The sequence below is a fragment of the Notolepis coatsorum genome, assembly GCF_963971535.1.
Source record: "Notolepis coatsorum genome assembly, chromosome: 3".
Taxonomy (NCBI): domain Eukaryota; kingdom Metazoa; phylum Chordata; class Actinopteri; order Aulopiformes; family Paralepididae; genus Notolepis; species Notolepis coatsorum.
In genome coordinates, this window is record NC_140167.1 from 10,698,004 (window position 1) to 10,715,706 (window position 17,703).

At 45.1% G+C, this 17,703-nt stretch overlaps 1 protein-coding gene across 1 annotated transcript in view; it reads left to right on the forward strand.

Moving 5' to 3' along the window:
* Nucleotides 1-541: 541 nt before the first annotated feature.
* txlnbb (taxilin beta b) overlaps nucleotides 542-17,703 on the forward strand; it is a gene marked incomplete at its 3' end in the record, with an annotated part of 41,092 nt that continues 23,930 nt past the window's right edge. The window contains exons 1-6 of the mRNA XM_084311085.1: nucleotides 542-775; nucleotides 10,630-10,721; nucleotides 12,322-12,381; nucleotides 12,658-12,768; nucleotides 15,454-15,648; nucleotides 17,288-17,407. Coding sequence (XP_084167211.1) covers nucleotides 544-775; nucleotides 10,630-10,721; nucleotides 12,322-12,381; nucleotides 12,658-12,768; nucleotides 15,454-15,648; nucleotides 17,288-17,407 — 810 coding nt within the window. The 5' untranslated portion in view covers nucleotides 542-543. The remainder of the gene's footprint in view (nucleotides 776-10,629; nucleotides 10,722-12,321; nucleotides 12,382-12,657; nucleotides 12,769-15,453; nucleotides 15,649-17,287; nucleotides 17,408-17,703) is intronic.

Here is a 17,703-nt window from a genome sequence, read left to right on the forward strand (position 1 = left end):
GGTATGATTGATTGATTGATTGATTGAAAAGTTTATTAACAGATTGCAGAATGGGTACAGTACAGTACAGCTCAATACATACAATTGTTAAGGGGATGCAGACCAGAGAAAGACTTTCGTCTTGTTTACATCAGGGTCCCCCATTTTCAATTCATCATAACCTATAGAGGTCAATAGATCGAGGATTGAACGCTCCCAAGCACCGGAATACACAAACATCATGTAGAATGCATACTTTTACTTTAGATACTTAAGTTCAGTTCAGACTTTATTGTCCCTCAAGGGGAAATTTGCTTTATTTACTTACTTTTACTTTTGAATGGAGGACTTTTACTTTGACCAGGGTACACATTTATCTGGGTATTTCTACTTTTACTTAAGTAAAGGAACTGTGTACTTCTTCCACCACTGTCAATATCTTAATCACAATAAAAATAAACTCATCTTCTGGACAGTAATATGTCCAGAATAGCGTGAGAGAGAGAGAATCTTCTTCCTGCTCCGTCTAAAACACACCGTTTCCCCACGCACGCAGCAGCAACAATGGAGACTTGCCAGGTCAACAACCCCGCACAGGTGGAGCCTCCGGCAGGGCCGCAGGTCAAAGGTCTGCAGGTGGACATGACAGAGGACCTGGCCAAGCAGCTGCAGGACATCCTTAACACGTACCAGGCCGCGGAGGACGAGGCCGAGGAGGGGGAGGAGGTCACCGCCGGCAAGGAGGGGTCGTCCGCCAAGGACCAGAAGACGGAGAAGAAGATGCTGAAGGGCCTGGGTGAGCGGAAGAGGAATTATTATGAAGCTGTAAAAGATGTGTCAAATACATGCTAGGTTGCGGGTGGCTGATTGGCGCAGTGGGCAAGGCACTCGCCTCTAACACAGGAGACGCTGGGTTCGAGCCCAGCTCTCGGCGTTGCTACCGGCTGGCCGGTCGTTCATACTAACACAATTGGCAAGTGTTAGAGGGTGGGAAAGCCGGTGGGTGGGGATTGGACGTTGTGGACAGCGATTCCTACAGGTCGGTTTGGTGACACCGGTGCGGCGGAAGCAGGAAGTAGCGGGGGCAGCGTGAGCCTCCCACACGTTACTCCTCGCCACTGAGAGTTCGAGCTGCTGCGGTGAAAAGATGCGACAGGCTGCCTCCTCGTGTACCGGAGGGGACACGTGATGCAAGGCTTCTGCCCTCACTACAACCGACCAGTGGGAGGCATGGTCTAGCAACGTTCAAGACAGGGGAGGGAAGAATTGGATAATACGAAATTGGGATGGGAGAAAAATAGAAAATGGGGAGAAAAAGTGGATAAAAAATAAATAAAAAATACATGCTAGGTTGCGTATATTTATGGGTCTATATGTTTTTATAGTGTGTACGTGCGCAATTGTACAGCCCTGGCCTATTTCTATCTTATTTAAAAATTCTATTGTATTGTACCTTTATTTAAATTTGGTTTATATTCCATCTTATTCTATTCTACCTTTTCTTTTATTCTACCTTAATTGTCTGTCCGTTAATGTCGCACCAAACAGCCAAATCAAATTCCTTGTGTGTGCAAACTACTTGGCAATGAAGACCTGTCTGATCTGTAACACAATGCTCTCTGTGTTGTTGTAAGTAAAGTAAGTAAGTAAAACTTTATTTATATAGCGCCCTTCTCAGCACGAGAAAATAATTTGAAGAAAAGAATAAAACATTAAAATGAGCTAAAACAACAGAATAGACCAAAAAAAGCTGCCTTTTAAAAATGAGCTCTGAGGAAGCGGTTTTCAGGTTTAGGGGTAGGAGGGCGTTCCAGGGCCTTGGGGCTGTCACCATGAACGCTCAGCCCCCTTTTGTTTTGAGCCTGGTCCTGGACACCACCAGGAGGTCCTGGTCGGATGACCGCAGTGACCGGCTGGAGGAAAGTGGATGGATGAGCTTGCTAATGTGTGTGTGTGTCTGTGTGTGCTCATGTGTATTTGTGGGTGGAGAGTTCAGTGTTCTGATGGTCTGGGGGAAGAAGCTGAGTCGGAGTCTCTCTGTTCTTGCAGCGTGTGACCGTAGGCACTTGCCTGACCGCAGCAGCTTAAACAGGCTGTTGTTGGGGTGGTGAGGGTCTTTCATAATTCTGCAGGCTCTGGATTTGCACCTCCTGTTATATAAGTCCTGCAGGGGTGGTAGTGCAATACCCGTAGTACGCTCAGCTGAGCGCACCACTCTCTGGAGTGCTTTCCTGTCCTGTGCCGTGCTGTTTCCAAACCAGGCAGTGATGTTTCCAGTCAGAATGCTCTCTACAGCCCCGGAGTAGAAGGAGTGGAGTATCTTCCCCGATACACTGAACTTCCTTAGCTGTCTCAGGTGATAGAGGCGCTGTTTCGCCTTTTTCACCACAGAATCTATGTGTGTAGACCATGTCAGGTCCTCTGTGATGTGGACTCCCAGGTACTTGAAACTGCTCACCCTGTCCCATTTATCCACAACGGTGTGTGTGTCCCCTGCTGTACTCACCTAAAATCCATGATCAGCTCTTTGGTTTTACCAATGTTCAGGAGCAGGCTGTTGTCCCGGCACCAGCGTGCCAGTTCATCAACCTCCTCCCGGTAGGCCTTCTCGTCATTGTTTAGAGATCAGCCCCACCACCACCGCGTCATCCGCAAACTTCACTATGGAGTTGGAGCTAAACCTGGCCACACAGTCATGTGTGTACAGTGAGTACAGCAGGGGGCTCAGAACGCAGCCCTGGGGGGACCCGATACTCAGGGTGATTTTGCTGGAGGTATGACCCCCCCCCACCCTGACCGCCTGGGGCCTGTCACTTAGAAAGTCCAGGATCCAGGCGCTCATGGCGGAGCTCAGACCCAGATCGATCAGCTTGTCAACCAGTCTGGTGGGGACTATGGTGTTGAAAGCTGAACTATAGTCAATGAACAGCAATCTCACATAGCCCCCCTTCTGACTGTCAAGGTGAGATAGTGTGTTGTGCAGTACTTGGGAGACCGCATCGTCAGTGGACCTGTTTGCCCTGTATGCAAACTGCAGTGGGTCCATGTTACTAGGGAGGGAGGCACAGATGTAATCCTTGACCAGCCTCTCAAAGCATTTCATGACCACAGAGGTGAGTGCCACCGGTCTGTAGTCATTCAGGCTTGTTGGAGAGGAGTTTTTTGGCACAGGGATTATGGTTGACATCTTGAAGCAGGCAGGGACCATGGACTCAGCCAGAGATATATTGAATATGGATGTAAATACTGGGGCCAGCTGGTTTGCACAGGACTTAAGTATTCGTCCTGTTATCCCATCTGGGCCAGCCGTTTTCCGAGTATTTATACCCTTAAACATCAATCTCACGCTGTGTTCCGTCAATGAGAGAGTGTCCCCCCCCCTTGTGGATGAGCCCCCCCTTCCCGCGGCAGCCGGCGCGTCAGTGACGTCATTAGCCGGTGAGCTAACGTCGCCACTGCTCGCTCCAAACCTGCCGTAAAAGGAGTTTAGTTCATCCGCGAGAGGAGTCGGTACTCACTATTGAGGGGGGACTGACTTTATAATCAGTTATCGTTCGTACTCCCCGCCATAAGCCTCTCGTGTCGTTCTGTGGATGTGACATGATTCTTTTGACCCAGTGAGTAGCCTGGCAGCAGCATTTTGGACCAACTGAAGTTGATCCACGGATGTTTTATTTAGGCAGATGAAGAGTGAGTTGCAATAGTCGAGTCTGGATGAAATAAAGGCGTGTACAGACATTTCCAGTTAATTGTGAGATATGATGGACCTGCTCTCTGCTCTCAAGCTCTGTGTTGTTGTTGTTGTTGTTGTTGTTGTTGTTGTTGTTGTTGTTGTTGTTGTAACTCATGCTCTCTGTGTTGTTGTTGTTGTTGTTGTTGTTGTTGTTGTTGTAACTCATGTTCTCTGTGTTGTTGTTGTAACTCATGTTCTCTGTGTTGTTGTTGTAACTCATGCTCTCTGTGTTGTTGTTGTTGTAACTCATGCTCTCTGTGTTGTTGTTGTTGTTGTAACTCATGCTCTCTGTGTTGTTGTTGTTGTAACTCATGCTCTCTGTGTTGTTGTTGTAACTCATGCTCTCTGTGTTGTTGTTGTTGTAACTCATGCTCTCTGTGTTGTTGTTGTTGTTGTAACTCATGCTCTCTGTGTTGTTGTTGTTGTTGTAACTCATGCTCTCTGTGTTGTTGTTGTTGTTGTAACTCATGCTCTCTGTGTTGTTGTTGTTGTTGTAACTCATGCTCTCTGTGTTGTTGTTGTTGTTGTAACTCATGCTCTCTGTGTTGTTGTTGTTGTTGTAACTCATGCTCTCTGTGTTGTTGTTGTTGTAACTCATGCTCTCTGTGTTGTTGTTGTTGTTGTAACTCATGCTCTCTGTGTTGTTGTTGTTGTTGTTGTAACTCATGCTCTCTGTGTTGTTGTTGTAACTCATGCTCTCTGTGTTGTTGTTGTTGTTGTAACTCATGCTCTCTGTGTTGTTGTTGTTGTTGTAACTCATGCTCTCTGTGTTGTTGTTGTAACTCATGCTCTCTGTGATGTTGTTGTTGTTGTAACTCATGCTCTCTGTGTTGTTGTTGTTGTTGTTGTAACTCATGCTCTCTGTGTTGTTGTTGTAACTCATGCTCTCTGTGTTGTTGTTGTTGTTGTAACTCATGCTCTCTGTGTTGTTGTTGTTGTTGTAACTCATGCTCTCTGTGTTGTTGTTGTAACTCATGCTCTCTGTGTTGTTGTTGTAACTCATGCTCTCTGTGTTGTTGTTGTTGTTGTTGTAACTCATGCTCTCTGTGTTGTTGTTGTAACTCATGCTCTCTGTGTTGTTGTTGTTGTAACTCATGCTCTCTGTGTTGTTGTTGTTGTTGTAACTCATGCTCTCTGTGTTGTTGTTGTAACTCATGCTCTCTGTGTTGTTGTTGTTGTAACTCATGCTCTCTGTGTTGTTGTTGTAACTCATGCTCTCTGTGTTGTTGTTGTAACTCATGCTCTCTGTGTTGTTGTTGTTGTTGTTGTAACTCATGCTCTCTGTGTTGTTGTTGTAACTCATGCTCTCTGTGTTGTTGTTGTTGTAACTCATGCTCTCTGTGTTGTTGTTGTTGTTGTAACTCATGCTCTCTGTGTTGTTGTTGTTGTAACTCATGCTCTCTGTGTTGTTGTTGTTGTTGTAACTCATGCTCTCTGTGTTGTTGTTGTTGTAACTCATGCTCTCTGTGTTGTTGTTGTAACTCATGCTCTCTGTGTTGTTGTTGTTGTTGTAACTCATGCTCTCTGTGTTGTTGTTGTTGTAACTCATGCTCTCTGTGTTGTTGTTGTAACTCATGCTCTCTGTGTTGTTGTTGTTGTAACTCATGCTCTCTGTGTTGTTGTTGTTGTAACTCATGCTCTCTGTGTTGTTGTTGTTGTAACTCATGATCTCTGTGTTGTTGTTGTTGTAACTCATGTTCTCTGTGTTGTTGTTGTAACTCATGCTCTCTGTGTTGTTGTTGTTGTTGTTGTTGTTGTTGTTGTAACTCATGTTATCTGTGTTGTTGTTGTTGTTGTTGTTGTTGTTGTTGTAACTCATGTTATCTGTGTTGTTGTTGTTGTAACTCATGATCTCTGTGTTGTTGTTGTTGTAACTCATGCTCTCTGTGTTGTTGTTGTTGTAACTCATGTTATCTGTGTTGTTGTTGTTGTTGTTGTTGTAACTCATGCTCTCTGTGTTGTTGTTGTAACTCATGCTCTGTGTTTATTTTTTTTATTTTTTTTTTATTATCTTTTCCCCCCCTCCTTTTTCCGATTTTTCTCCCATCCTACTGTTAGTCATTATGCCAAGTCCCAACCCCCTTCCTGGTTGTTGCGCACTCCCCCCTACTGTTGGTCCGAGAGGCCGGAGACTGTCACATTAGGGCGGGCCATACTTTTTTTTTTTTGGAAAATCAATGGAGTGGGGTGTCTAAAATATGTGTTTTCTTGTGGGGAATTCAAATATGGGATTATTTTTCTAATCGGATAACTCCTACCTACATTGTTTTGGATTTCAAAATGGCCGATCTGACCATTTTTCACCCCTTGGCCATACATGGATGCCAACATGAATCTGAAGGAAATCCTAACATGCAAGGTGTCTAAATGATGCGTTTCTTAATGGGGAATTCAAATATGAGTTCATTTTTGGCATAGGATAACTCTAACCTACATCATTTTGGATTTCAAAATGGCCGATTTTACCATTTTTCACCCCTTGGCCATACATGGATGCCAACATGAACCTGAAGGAAATCCTAACATGCAAGGTGTCTAAATGATGTGTTTCTTAATGGGGAATTCAAATATGAGGTAATTTTTGGGATAGGATAAATATAACCTGCATAATTTTGGATTTCAAAATGGCTGATTTTACCATTTGAACCCATTGGTATTGTATTACAAATTTGCAAAGATAAAAAATATATGGGAAATAATTTATAATGACAAAGCCATCAAATTTATTAACAAGTGAACTGTATATAACTGGATACAACTCCAAAGATCAATAATAATAATACTAACAATAATAAATTGTATTTGTAATGCACACAAACACCTAAGTGCTAAATCTCGATCTCCTGACTTCTTGAACTTTGCCAGGTTCCAATATCTTGATTGGACTCATTCTTGGATGGCAAGATCTCCTACTGTACTGCTTTAGCCACCAACCTACAAACACAAACTTAAAGTCAACGTCAGCCATAAATAGGTGAGCTCTTTCCAGAACTACTCAGCAGAAACCTCTGTAACCATTTTAACAAACGTCTCAATGTATTGAGAAAATCCATGGGGCTCCATCAATCCTCTATCTTCTTAAATTTGATCAGGTTGCACAAGTCCTGCTTGGATTCATTCTTGGACATCAGCCTCCTGCTGGTCTCCTGAGCCCTGATCCCTCCATCCCTTTTTTCTTGTGAAAAGTACTTAGCAGAGGCCTCAGTCACCATTTTAACAACCCTCTCGATGCTTTGTGTGTGGCAAGGCCAGTCGAGAACCTCCATGGGGGTGTTGATTAAGTTCTTCACCTCGGAGGTGCTTAGGGAGCAGGTGAGAGGTGGCTCTGACAAATCTTCTGACCAGCTGATTAAGCCACCAATGCTGGAAGCGTCACTATTGATGTGAGGTGTTCTTCTGATCCTGACACAGGAGTCTCCCAGCTTGAGTGTCTGGATCCCCCTCTCCCCTGATGGCCAGGATTCTCTCCACCCCCTCAATTCTCTCTTTTTGATCCTCAGAGCACAGCAGTGTTTGGAGGATGGCTTCACTGTGGGCATACCAAGCAGATCTTCTCACAGTTGGCATCACAACCTCCTTCCTCTGAGACTTGAGGCAGTCCAGCTGAAACAGGATGTGCCTAGGCCCTTCGATCCAGGAGTGCTTGACCTTCATGTTGAACCAACATGGATAATACACTCCAATGATGAATTCCACAATGCATTGTAGATTATTCAGGTTCTTTCTTTTAAGTTGATGCTTTGAAACCCAGAGCCTGAGGAGTCTGTTTGCTGTGGTGAGCCAGCGGCTGTGGTTTACCAATCCAATCTCCAGCAGAGCCAGCCTTGCAGAAAGCACTCCATCCCTGATTGCACAGACCAGCTTATAGCCATAGTGTTGATCAGTTGAGAGATCTTGAATGATCTTCTCAGGCAGCTTGATCAGCGGAGGGCCAAGAAAGATCCTGGTGAAGTTAGGATTGATCTCCAAGTCTGTAACAGAATCAAGGAGCTGTCCTATTGGCCCAGACAATTTGTTGTCTGACAGAGTAGCCCCATCAACTTCAACAAAGAGACGGCGCAGTGGAAGTTCACCAGTGTGCAGGTTGCACACCAACCAGACCAGCTTTCTCCCCAGGTGCAGCTCCAGCTTCCGCATTACACCTGCCTTCACTCCAGTGTTGACATTGGTCGAGTCGCCTCCAATGGCCCACAAGGTCTTATCAGAACCTCTCTCTTTCAGCCAGGCAAACAGGACCTTAGCAATCTTCTCTGCATGGGACTCCTCTTTAGTTGCTTTCTCTGGTGTAAAGTGGAACAGATAGTTGCTGCCAGGCTCACTAGCAACACTATAGTGTTCTTCCTTGATCTTTGCAGGAAAAGATTGGTCACTGCCCTCAGCTTCCATCATCACATTGGTCATGTCAATCCGGCCATCAAAGAGGATACAGGAGATCCCCCCCTCCTCCCTGCACTTCTCCTCAAACTCTTCCCCCAGCTCTTGCATCAACTTTTCTTGTGCTCTCTTAACCTTGTTCTTATCAATCACTTTACTTGTGTCATCTTCTAAGATGAGTCCTGCATCAATCAGAGCTGCAGTTGCTATAGCTGCAGTTGGCCTTAGACCTATGCCATACCTTACACTAGCAAGGGCGATGTTTGGAATCTCATCATAATTTTTCCGTAGCTTTGCTGAAGCTGCAGGGTCAGTTTCAGGAATGAGCTCAACTTCAGGGACTGTAAGGAAGCTCTCAACATCCTTCCTGGCAACCTTGTCTGCTGCTGCAAAGCTTTCTTCTTTGCCCTTCTCCTTTTCTCTGCCTTCTTTTCCATCCCCTGCCTTTCCAATGTTTTAAGAAGATAGAGGATTGATGGAGCCCCATGGATTTTCTCAATACATTGAGACGTTTGTTAAAATGGTTACAGAGGTTTCTGCTGAGTAGTTCTGGAAAGAGCTCACCTATTTATGGCTGACGTTGACTTTAAGTTTGTGTTTGTAGGTTGGTGGCTAAAGCAGTACAGTAGGAGATCTTGCCATCCAAGAATGAGTCCAATCAAGATATTGGAATCTGGCAAAGTTCAAGAAGTCAGGAAATCGAGATTTAGCACTTAGGTGTTTGTGTGCATTACAAATACAATTTATTATTGTTAGTATTATTATTATTGGTCTTTGGAGTTGTATCCAGTTATATACAGTTAACTTGTTAATAAATTTGATGGCTTTGTCATTATAAATGATTTCCCATATATTTTTTATCTTTGCAATTTTGTAATACAATACCAATGGGTTCAAATGGTAAAATCAGCCATTTTGAAATCCAAAATTATGCAGGTTATATTTATCCTATCCCAAAAATGACCTCATATTTGAATTCCCCATTAAGAAACACATCATTTAGACACCTTGCATGTTAGGATTTCCTTCAGATACATGTTGGCATCCATGTATGGCCAAGGGGTGAAAAATGGTAAAATCGGCCATTTTGAAATCCAAAATGATGTAGGTTAGAGTTATCCTATCCCAAAAATGAACTCATATTTGAATTCCCCATTAAGAAACACATCATTTAGACACCTTGCATGTTAGGATTTCCTTCAGATTCATGTTGGCATCCATGTATGGCCAAGGGGTGAAAAATGGTCAAATCGGCCATTTTGAAATCCAAAACAATGTAGGTAGGAGTTATCCGATTAGAAAAATAATCCCGTATTTGAATTCCCCACAAAAAAACACATATTTTAGACACCCCACTCGATTGATTTTCCAAAAAAAAAAAAGTATGGCCCGCCCTACTGTCACATGCTTTCCTCCGACACATGTGCAGCCAGCCGGCAGCCAGCCTGGCAGCGCAGATTCTCACTGGGAGAGTGTAACGTGTGGAAGGTCACACTACCTCTCTCCAGATCCTACCCTCGCTGTGCAGGCGCCCCGACCGAACTGTAGGGGTCGCTGTCCACAACGCCCAGGACCCACCCATCAGCTTTCCCACCCCTAACACTGCCAATTGTGTTAGTATGAACGACCAGCCAAGCTGATAGCAACGCCGAGAGCTGGATTCGAACCCAGCGTCTCCAGCGTTGATATTTATATAGCGCCTTTCAGAGGACCCAAGGTCACTTTACATAAGGGGGGGGGGGGGGAGAGATGACAAATTAACAAACATAGTGGACAGACACGACATATAAAGTGAGAAAGTTAGGGGTTAAAGGCCAAGTTGAAGAGGTGGGTTTTGAGCAGTTTTTTAAATGAGTCCAGAGTTGGGGCGGTGCAGAGTTCTGCGGGGAGGGAGTTCAAGAGGGTGGGAGCTGCCACACTGAAAGCTCTGTCCCCGAAGGGCCGCAGTCTGGTTCGGGGGATGGAGAGCTGACCAGTGTCCGTGGATCGCAGGGACCGTGACTGAGTGTAGGGGTGGAGGAGGTCAGTGAGGTACTGAGGTGCCAGAGCGTGAAGGGATTTGTAGGTGAGCAGGAGGGTTTTGTAGGTGATGTGGGATTTGATGGGGAGCCAGTGGAGGTGGATGAGGGTGGGGGTGATGTGCTGCCAGGGTTTGGTGCGGGTTGGCCTGGCAGCTGAGTTTTGAACATACTGGAGCCTGTCCAGGGTTTTGCTTGGGACCCCGGACAGGACGCCGTTGCAGTAGTCCAGGCGGGAGGTGACGAAGGCGTGGATGAGGGTCTCAGCTGTGGTGTCAGAAAGTGATGGTCGGAGTCTGGAAATGTTTCTGAGGTGAAAGAAGGCGGATTTGGTGAGGGAATTGACATGGGATTGATAGGAAAGGGTGGAGTCCAGGATAACGCCCAGGTTGCGGACCTTAGGGGATGGGGAGATGGAGCAGCCGTCAATGTTGAGACCTAGCCGCCCTGCTCTCTGTGTTGTTGTAACTCATGCTCTCTGTGTTGTTGTTGTAACTCATGCTCTCTGTGTTGTTTTCCTCTCAGGGAAGGAAGGCATGCTGTTGATGCAGAGTTTAAACAAACTTCGTTCTCCAGAGCTGAAACTGGAGGCCATCATCAAGAAGCACGCCGAGCTGGTGAGTTAACGACTCAGTCATCGGACGTTTTGCCGTATCAAAGCTGCACGTCGCAGCAAATCAGATGTAAAAGTTTCACAGGAAGTGTTAAAAGTTGTACCAAAATGTAGTTGTCAGTAGAAGTACACAGGGGACTGGACATGTATTTAGGGACATGATTCTTTATTTGTTAGTTCATTGTGTGTTTATGTGAATGTGTGTGTGTATAAGGGCGTAGGTTTGGTTTCAACATTGGGGGGGGACCACTCTGAGCGTCAAACACATTCTGGTGTACTTTTCTGCACCAATTTGTGCTTTTTCTGCATCAATTCATGGTGGAAATGTCTTTATTTACTTAAAAGGAAAATACGACATTCAGGTACCCGCTATAGCTAAACTGGGTAAAAAAAAATCAAGCACTTTAACCCTTTCACTGCTGCACTACCAAAACGGTTAACCCTTTTCACTGCGACAAGACACAGAGGGTTAACCCTTTCACTGCCACACAACGGCGACTGTCAGTTGTGTGATAGTAAAGGGTTAACCTTCTGTCGTGTGGCAGTGAACGGGTTAAGCACTTCAAGGACCTCGTGTGAACCTGAGCACGGTGGTGTAGTGGTTAACACTGTCGCCTCACAGCAAGAAGGTCCAGGGCTCGATTCCCGCTTGGGGACCAGGTTTCCATGATGCCAGGTACCCAGGTGGGGTATCTCCCGGGCCTTTCTGTGTTGAGTTTGCATGTTCTCCCCGTGCTCGCAAGGGTTCCCCCCCCCCCCCCGATAAGATAAACCCAATGGAAAAACATGCACAACAACAGATCGCTAACACTGTGGCGTCCTTGACGAAGACGGGCAGGAGCACTTGGATTGGTCCCCGGGCGCGGCCCTCGCAGACGCCTGTCTGCTCCCGGCTGCCCTTGGGGGGAAGGACGACGGGATGGGTTAATCGCAGAGACGAATCGCATCGGCGTGTGTGTTCCGGTGTGTGTGTGTGCAGGGGTGTAGCTCCCGATTCTGGGCCCCATGAAAGAATGTATTTGTAGGCCCCCAGTGAATGCGAGCGCGCGTAAGCGCGCGAGCGGAATTTTTTTTGGCAATTTTTTTTTATGAAAACGCATAATATGGTTTTTACCTATACATTCGGATCAGCAGTTCAGCACCTGCACTGTTGGTGGGTGAGCCTAGTAAAGGATGTCGCATTGCGTTCATCTTCAATGAATGGACCAATGCAATAGTCTACCAAAGCCCCCCCTCTCTCTCTATATATCTCACACACACACACACACACACACTTCAGAAACAGACATAGTATCAATGAGAGCATCAATAATACACCTGAGAGATGTCCAGTAAAAAAAGAAATTATTTTATTTATTTTTTATTTATTTTTTTTTGGGCCCCCCCCAGTGCTGGGCCCTTGGAATCATCCTAAGCTACCCCCCCCCCAGCTACGCCCCTGTGTGTGTGCTAACCGTGTGTGCTAACCGCTAAACATTGAGGATAATTGCATGCCAATTAAAGACCTCTGAACAGGTCCTGCATTATTATTATTATTATTATTATTATTATTATTATTATTATTATTATTATTATTATAACCCCGTCTGCCCCTGTGTGTGCAGCTGGAGGAGCATCGGGGGGATCAGAAGCAGCTGAAGATGCTCCAGAAGAAGCTGCTGCAGGTGCTGAATGAATGAATGAATGAATGAAAACTTTATTTAACAGATTGCAGAATGGGTACAATACAGTACGGCTCAATACACACAATTGTTATGGGGATGCAGACCAGAGAAAGACTTTCGTCTTGTTTACATCAGGGTCCCCCATTTTCAATTCATATTGACATTTATGACATACACAACATACATGACATTTATGGCATAGGGACATACAGGTATTTAGTACTGATACATTTGTGACATAAACGGTATTCAAATATACAGTACTGTTACCCCTAGATCCTGAAGGAGAAGGACCAGCTGCAGAGTGAACACAGCCGGGCCGTCCTGGCCCGCAGCAAGCTGGAGGGGCTGTGCAGAGAGCTGCAGAGGCACAACAAGACCTTGAAGGTAGGTACGCCCAGTGAAGCCTGTATACCTGAATCTGACCCCAGATCAGGGCTGGGGAGGTATATAGCTGGAGGTGCTGTGCAGAGAGCTGCAGAGGCACAACAAGACCTTGAAGGTAGGTACGCCCAGTGAAGCCCTATACCTGAATCTGACCCCAGATCAGGGCTGGGGAGGTATATATGAAATATGAAGCTATACCATCCCCTGGATTTGTATCCTATTGTAAAAAAAAATATATATATAATAATAATAATATATATATATTTTTTAAATACGGTAATATTTTAAGTAAAAAAATAAATACTATTTTGAATGAAAAAGCACCAGGACAATTGATGAAGACATTTACAAAAATCTTTAAAAAAATAATCATAATTTGTACTGGAAAATTAAATAATGTCAAATACTCTTATGCTGCCCAAATGTATTTAAATATTGTAATATGATATTTTGGCTACGTCGCCCGGCTCTAACCAGATCCCCTGTATGGGAAACCAAACATCTACCAGTCAGCCAATAGGGAATCCCCCCCCCCCCCCCCCACCCTTCCAGAGTGGCTGCCTAACACCAGTCCCTAACCAGACTCTCTCACTGAAGAAAGGTGAAAGTGTGAGTTATTTATTGATTGGTTTATTCTAACATAGCCGATAGGAAGGGGTCCAGTGTCAGTTTCGTTAAAGGCTCAATCCTCAATCCAAAGGATTGCCCCACCAGAACCCAGCCCCACCAGTAAAGACCGAAATGTGGCATTGAAGGAATTTCCTATCCCTCAAACTGACAGGACTTGACGTTTAAAGCCGAACCTTTACTGTGTAGCTGTAAAAGCTTTGCTCACATGTGGAACGTTTGTAAAACGCTGGATTGAGAGACAGACTGGTGGTAATTGTGAGTTACGACGCGTTGAGAGAATTCCAAAAAAGAATATTTTCCATCCACAAGTCATACTCCTCAACGACATACTGTATATAAATCTACAAAAAAATTTGATTTGTCAAACAAACCCAAAAACAACTTGGATTTTGTGGGCTTTGATATAACCACCACCGCATACTGTTCAGATCGGAACGAACCGGTTTTGATTAGAGCAGCAGCTGCTGCCGCTGGTGACCTGCCCTCTGCCGAGCGAAGCGGACGGTTTGAGCGAAGTGTCTGCAAACCCCGCTCGGTCGCTACTAACGCTGGGGATTTAGTGCTTGTAACCCACCGGGTCAAATGGTCGCTAGAATTCCAGGTCGCAAGACCAACGTCCCCCGGACACGGTCTATTATCCTGCCCTCAGATTTACGACTGGTGATAGTTATGACGCTCACCGCTGTGTCCTCTATGACAAGGTGGGTTGCTCTTCTCTGGAGCAGAGGAGCTTAATGATCGTTGGTATTTGTTTATCTATAAGGCCATTACCGGAAAGCTACCGCCTTATTATTGCAGTGATGGCAGATTGGAAATTTGGACCCTAACTCGCTCAAATGACTGGCGTATGCTTAAGGTCCCCGGAGCACAGTCTGAACATGGAATGTCAGCCTTTTATTTCAGTGCACTAACTTCTTGGAACGATCTTCAACACACTGAAAATCAGTTCTCTGCTGACCTTTGGGCAGTTTAAACCAGTTCTCTGCTGACCTACTGTATAGACAGTTTAAACCAGTTCTCTGCTGACCTACAGTATAGAGAGTTTAAACCAGTTCTCTGCTGACCTACAGTATAGACAGTTTAAACCAGTCCTCTGCTGACCTACAGTAGACAGTTTAAACCAGTTCTCTGCTGACCTTTGGGCAGTTTAAACCAGTTCTCTGCTGACCTTTGGGCAGTTTAAACCAGTTCTCTGCTGACCTTTGGGAAGTTTAAACCAGTTCTCTGCTGACCTACAGTATAGACAGTTTAAACCAGTTCTCTGCTGACCTACAGTAGACAGTTTAAACCAGTTCTCTGCTGACCTTTGGGCAGTTTAAACCAGTTCTCTGCTGACCTTAAACCAGTTCTCTGCTGACCTTTGGGCAGTTTAAACCAGTTCTCTGCTGACCCATAGACAGTTTAAACCAGTTATCTGCTGACCTATGGGCAGTTTAAACCAGTTATCTGCTGACCTATGGGCAGTTTAAACCAGTTCTCTGTTGACCTACAGTATAGATAGTTTAAACCAGTTCGCTGCTGACCTATGGGCAGTTTAAACCAGTTCTCTGCTGACCCATAGACAGTTTAAACCAGTTATCTGCTGACCTATGGGCAGTTTAAACCAGTTATCTGCTGACCTATGGGCAGTTTAAACCAGTTCTCTGTTGACCTACAGTATAGACAGTTTAAATCAGTTCTATACAGTTTAAACCAGTTCTCTGTTGACCTATAGACAGTTTAAACCAGTTCTCTGCTGACCTTTGGGCAGTTTAAACCAGTTCTCTGTTGACCTATAGGCAGTTTAAACCAGTTCTCTGCTGACCTATGGGCAGTTTAAACCAGTTCTCTGCTGACCTATGGGCAGTTTAAACCAGTTCTCTGCTGACCTATGGGCAGTTTAAACCAGTTCTCTGCTGACCTATGGGCAGTTTAAACCAGTTCTCTGCTGACCTATGGACAGTTTAAACCAGTTCTCTACTTAGCGGGTTGCACCAACAAGGATTGGAGAAGGTTAGGGCTAATCTAGGAGTTGTGAATTCCCGATTCTAATCAACGTGCCCCTTGTGAACGCAGGAGGAGACGCTGCAGAGGTGCAGGGAGGACGACCTGAAGAGGAAGGAGATCACCACCCACTTCCAGGGCACGCTCACCGACATCCAGGTCCAGATCGAGGAGCACAGCAGTCGGAACACCAAGCTGTGCCAGGAGAACAGTGGCCTGGCGGAGAAGCTCAAGGGGCTCATTACGCAATATGACCAGAGGGAGTCGGTAGGGAGCGATGTCGTTATGTTTGATTGACGTGTTTATAATCAGTGGTTCTCAACCGGTGGTGCTGTGATGCCAGTTCAGGTGACATATTTAGCTGAAATGTAAAGGACACAAAGGCTACGTTCCCACTGCAGGTTAAAAGTGGCCCAAATCGGATTTATTTAGCTCAGATCTGTTTTTTCAGTGAACAGCACAAATCACATGGAATTCGATCTTTTCACGATGTGGTCCTAAATCAGATACAGGTCAGATTTCTTTTCTCCATGTTTACGTCCATCATCATTGTTTTAATTTGCGTATGTCAGGAGCGTGACCAGTTCACACTGGAATCTGATCTTGGCCACATATATATATATAATGTATATATATACAAAATATATATATACAAAAATTAATAATCCTAATATACTAACCTACACTGTAGCACTCAACACATTGATGAACATTGTTACTCAGCTGATAGAGTTGTACCCTTCCTGATGACTTGTCGTACAAAACTTGTAAGTAGCTTTGGATAAAAGTGTCAGCTTTTAATGGCAAAATGTAAATGTGAACAGCCAAACAAGAATAAATCAGATCTAAGCAATAAATCTAAATTGAGCACTAAGGCTTGCAGCGTGAACGTAGCCAAAACGACCACATATTCTTCATTAAAATATAACAATATCAGTCAATAAAGTTGATCTATTTCGCTCCTTGGCCGGGCAGCTTCTTATGGATGCTCCCCTCCTTTTGAATGATCGTTATACATTTTATATGACATTTACAAGCAATTATCAGGTGCACCTCCTGGGATATCGTTGTCATGAGTGATGCTGCAGCATAACATGGGTTGAGAACCGCTGTGTTGCCATCTGCTCAGTGCGTAGTGCGATGATAATGTGATAAAACTGATTATGTTAATAAATATTACATAGCTGAGACTCGTCCCCACGTACACAGATTGTCAGTGTTCGCGGGTGGGAAGCCGGTGGGGTATGAGTCCTGGTCATTGCGAACAGCGACTCCTACTGGTCGGTCGGGTCGCCTGTTCAGCAGGGAGGGGATCTGGGGGGAGATGGCGTGAACCTCTGCGCGCGTTACGTTCCCCCAGTGAAACTCCTCGCTGTCAGGTGAAAAGAAGAGGCTGGCGACTCCACATGTATCGGAGGAGGCATGTGATGTGAGTCTACACCCTCCCCAGACTGACAGGAGGGCAGCATGTGGTAGTTCTACACACCCTCCCCAGACTGACAGTAGGGCAGCATGTGATAGTCTCTACACCCTCCCCAGACTGACAGTAAGGCAGCATGTGATAGTCTCTACACCCTCCCCAGACTGACAGTAAGGCAGCATGTGATAGTCTCTACACCCTCCCCAGACTGACAGTAAGGCAGCATGTGATAGTCTCTACACCCTCCCCAGACTGACAGTAAGGCAGCATGTGATAGTCTCTACACCCTCCCCAGACTGACAGTAGGGCAATGCGTGCAATGACCAGGAAGGGAATTGGCATAACAACTAAATTGGGGGATGGGAGAAAAATATAGAAAGGCAATATTTTTTTAACATACAGTAGATATATTATATAGTTAAAGTCTATTGTGTCAAGACATTCCAGGTGGAAATGACTTCATGCAGAGTGTTTTCTACCTCGCAGAACCTGGATAAGGTCTTTAAACACAGAGATCTGAAGGAGAAGCTGCTGGAAACCAAACTTGCGCAGGCGAACGTGTTTCTGAAGGAGGCAGAGGACAAGCACAAGCGGGAAAGAGAACTTGTAAGTTTAGTTCATTGATTTTGTTTTGTTTTGACTCGTTTGTTTTTGGTTTTACAGAAGTTCCAAACTCATGTTGGCATAACCCCAAAGTGTCGACCCTGCAAAAACTAAAAGGATGTCTACATTTTAACATCATTTTATCTTGTAGAGTTCATATGTTATACAAACAAGCGTGATTCCGCACGCACGCACACACACACACACACACACACACACACACACACACACACACACACACACTGCATATGGCTCGCTGATAACAAACTATCATTACACATGGGCAAAACAGAGTCCAT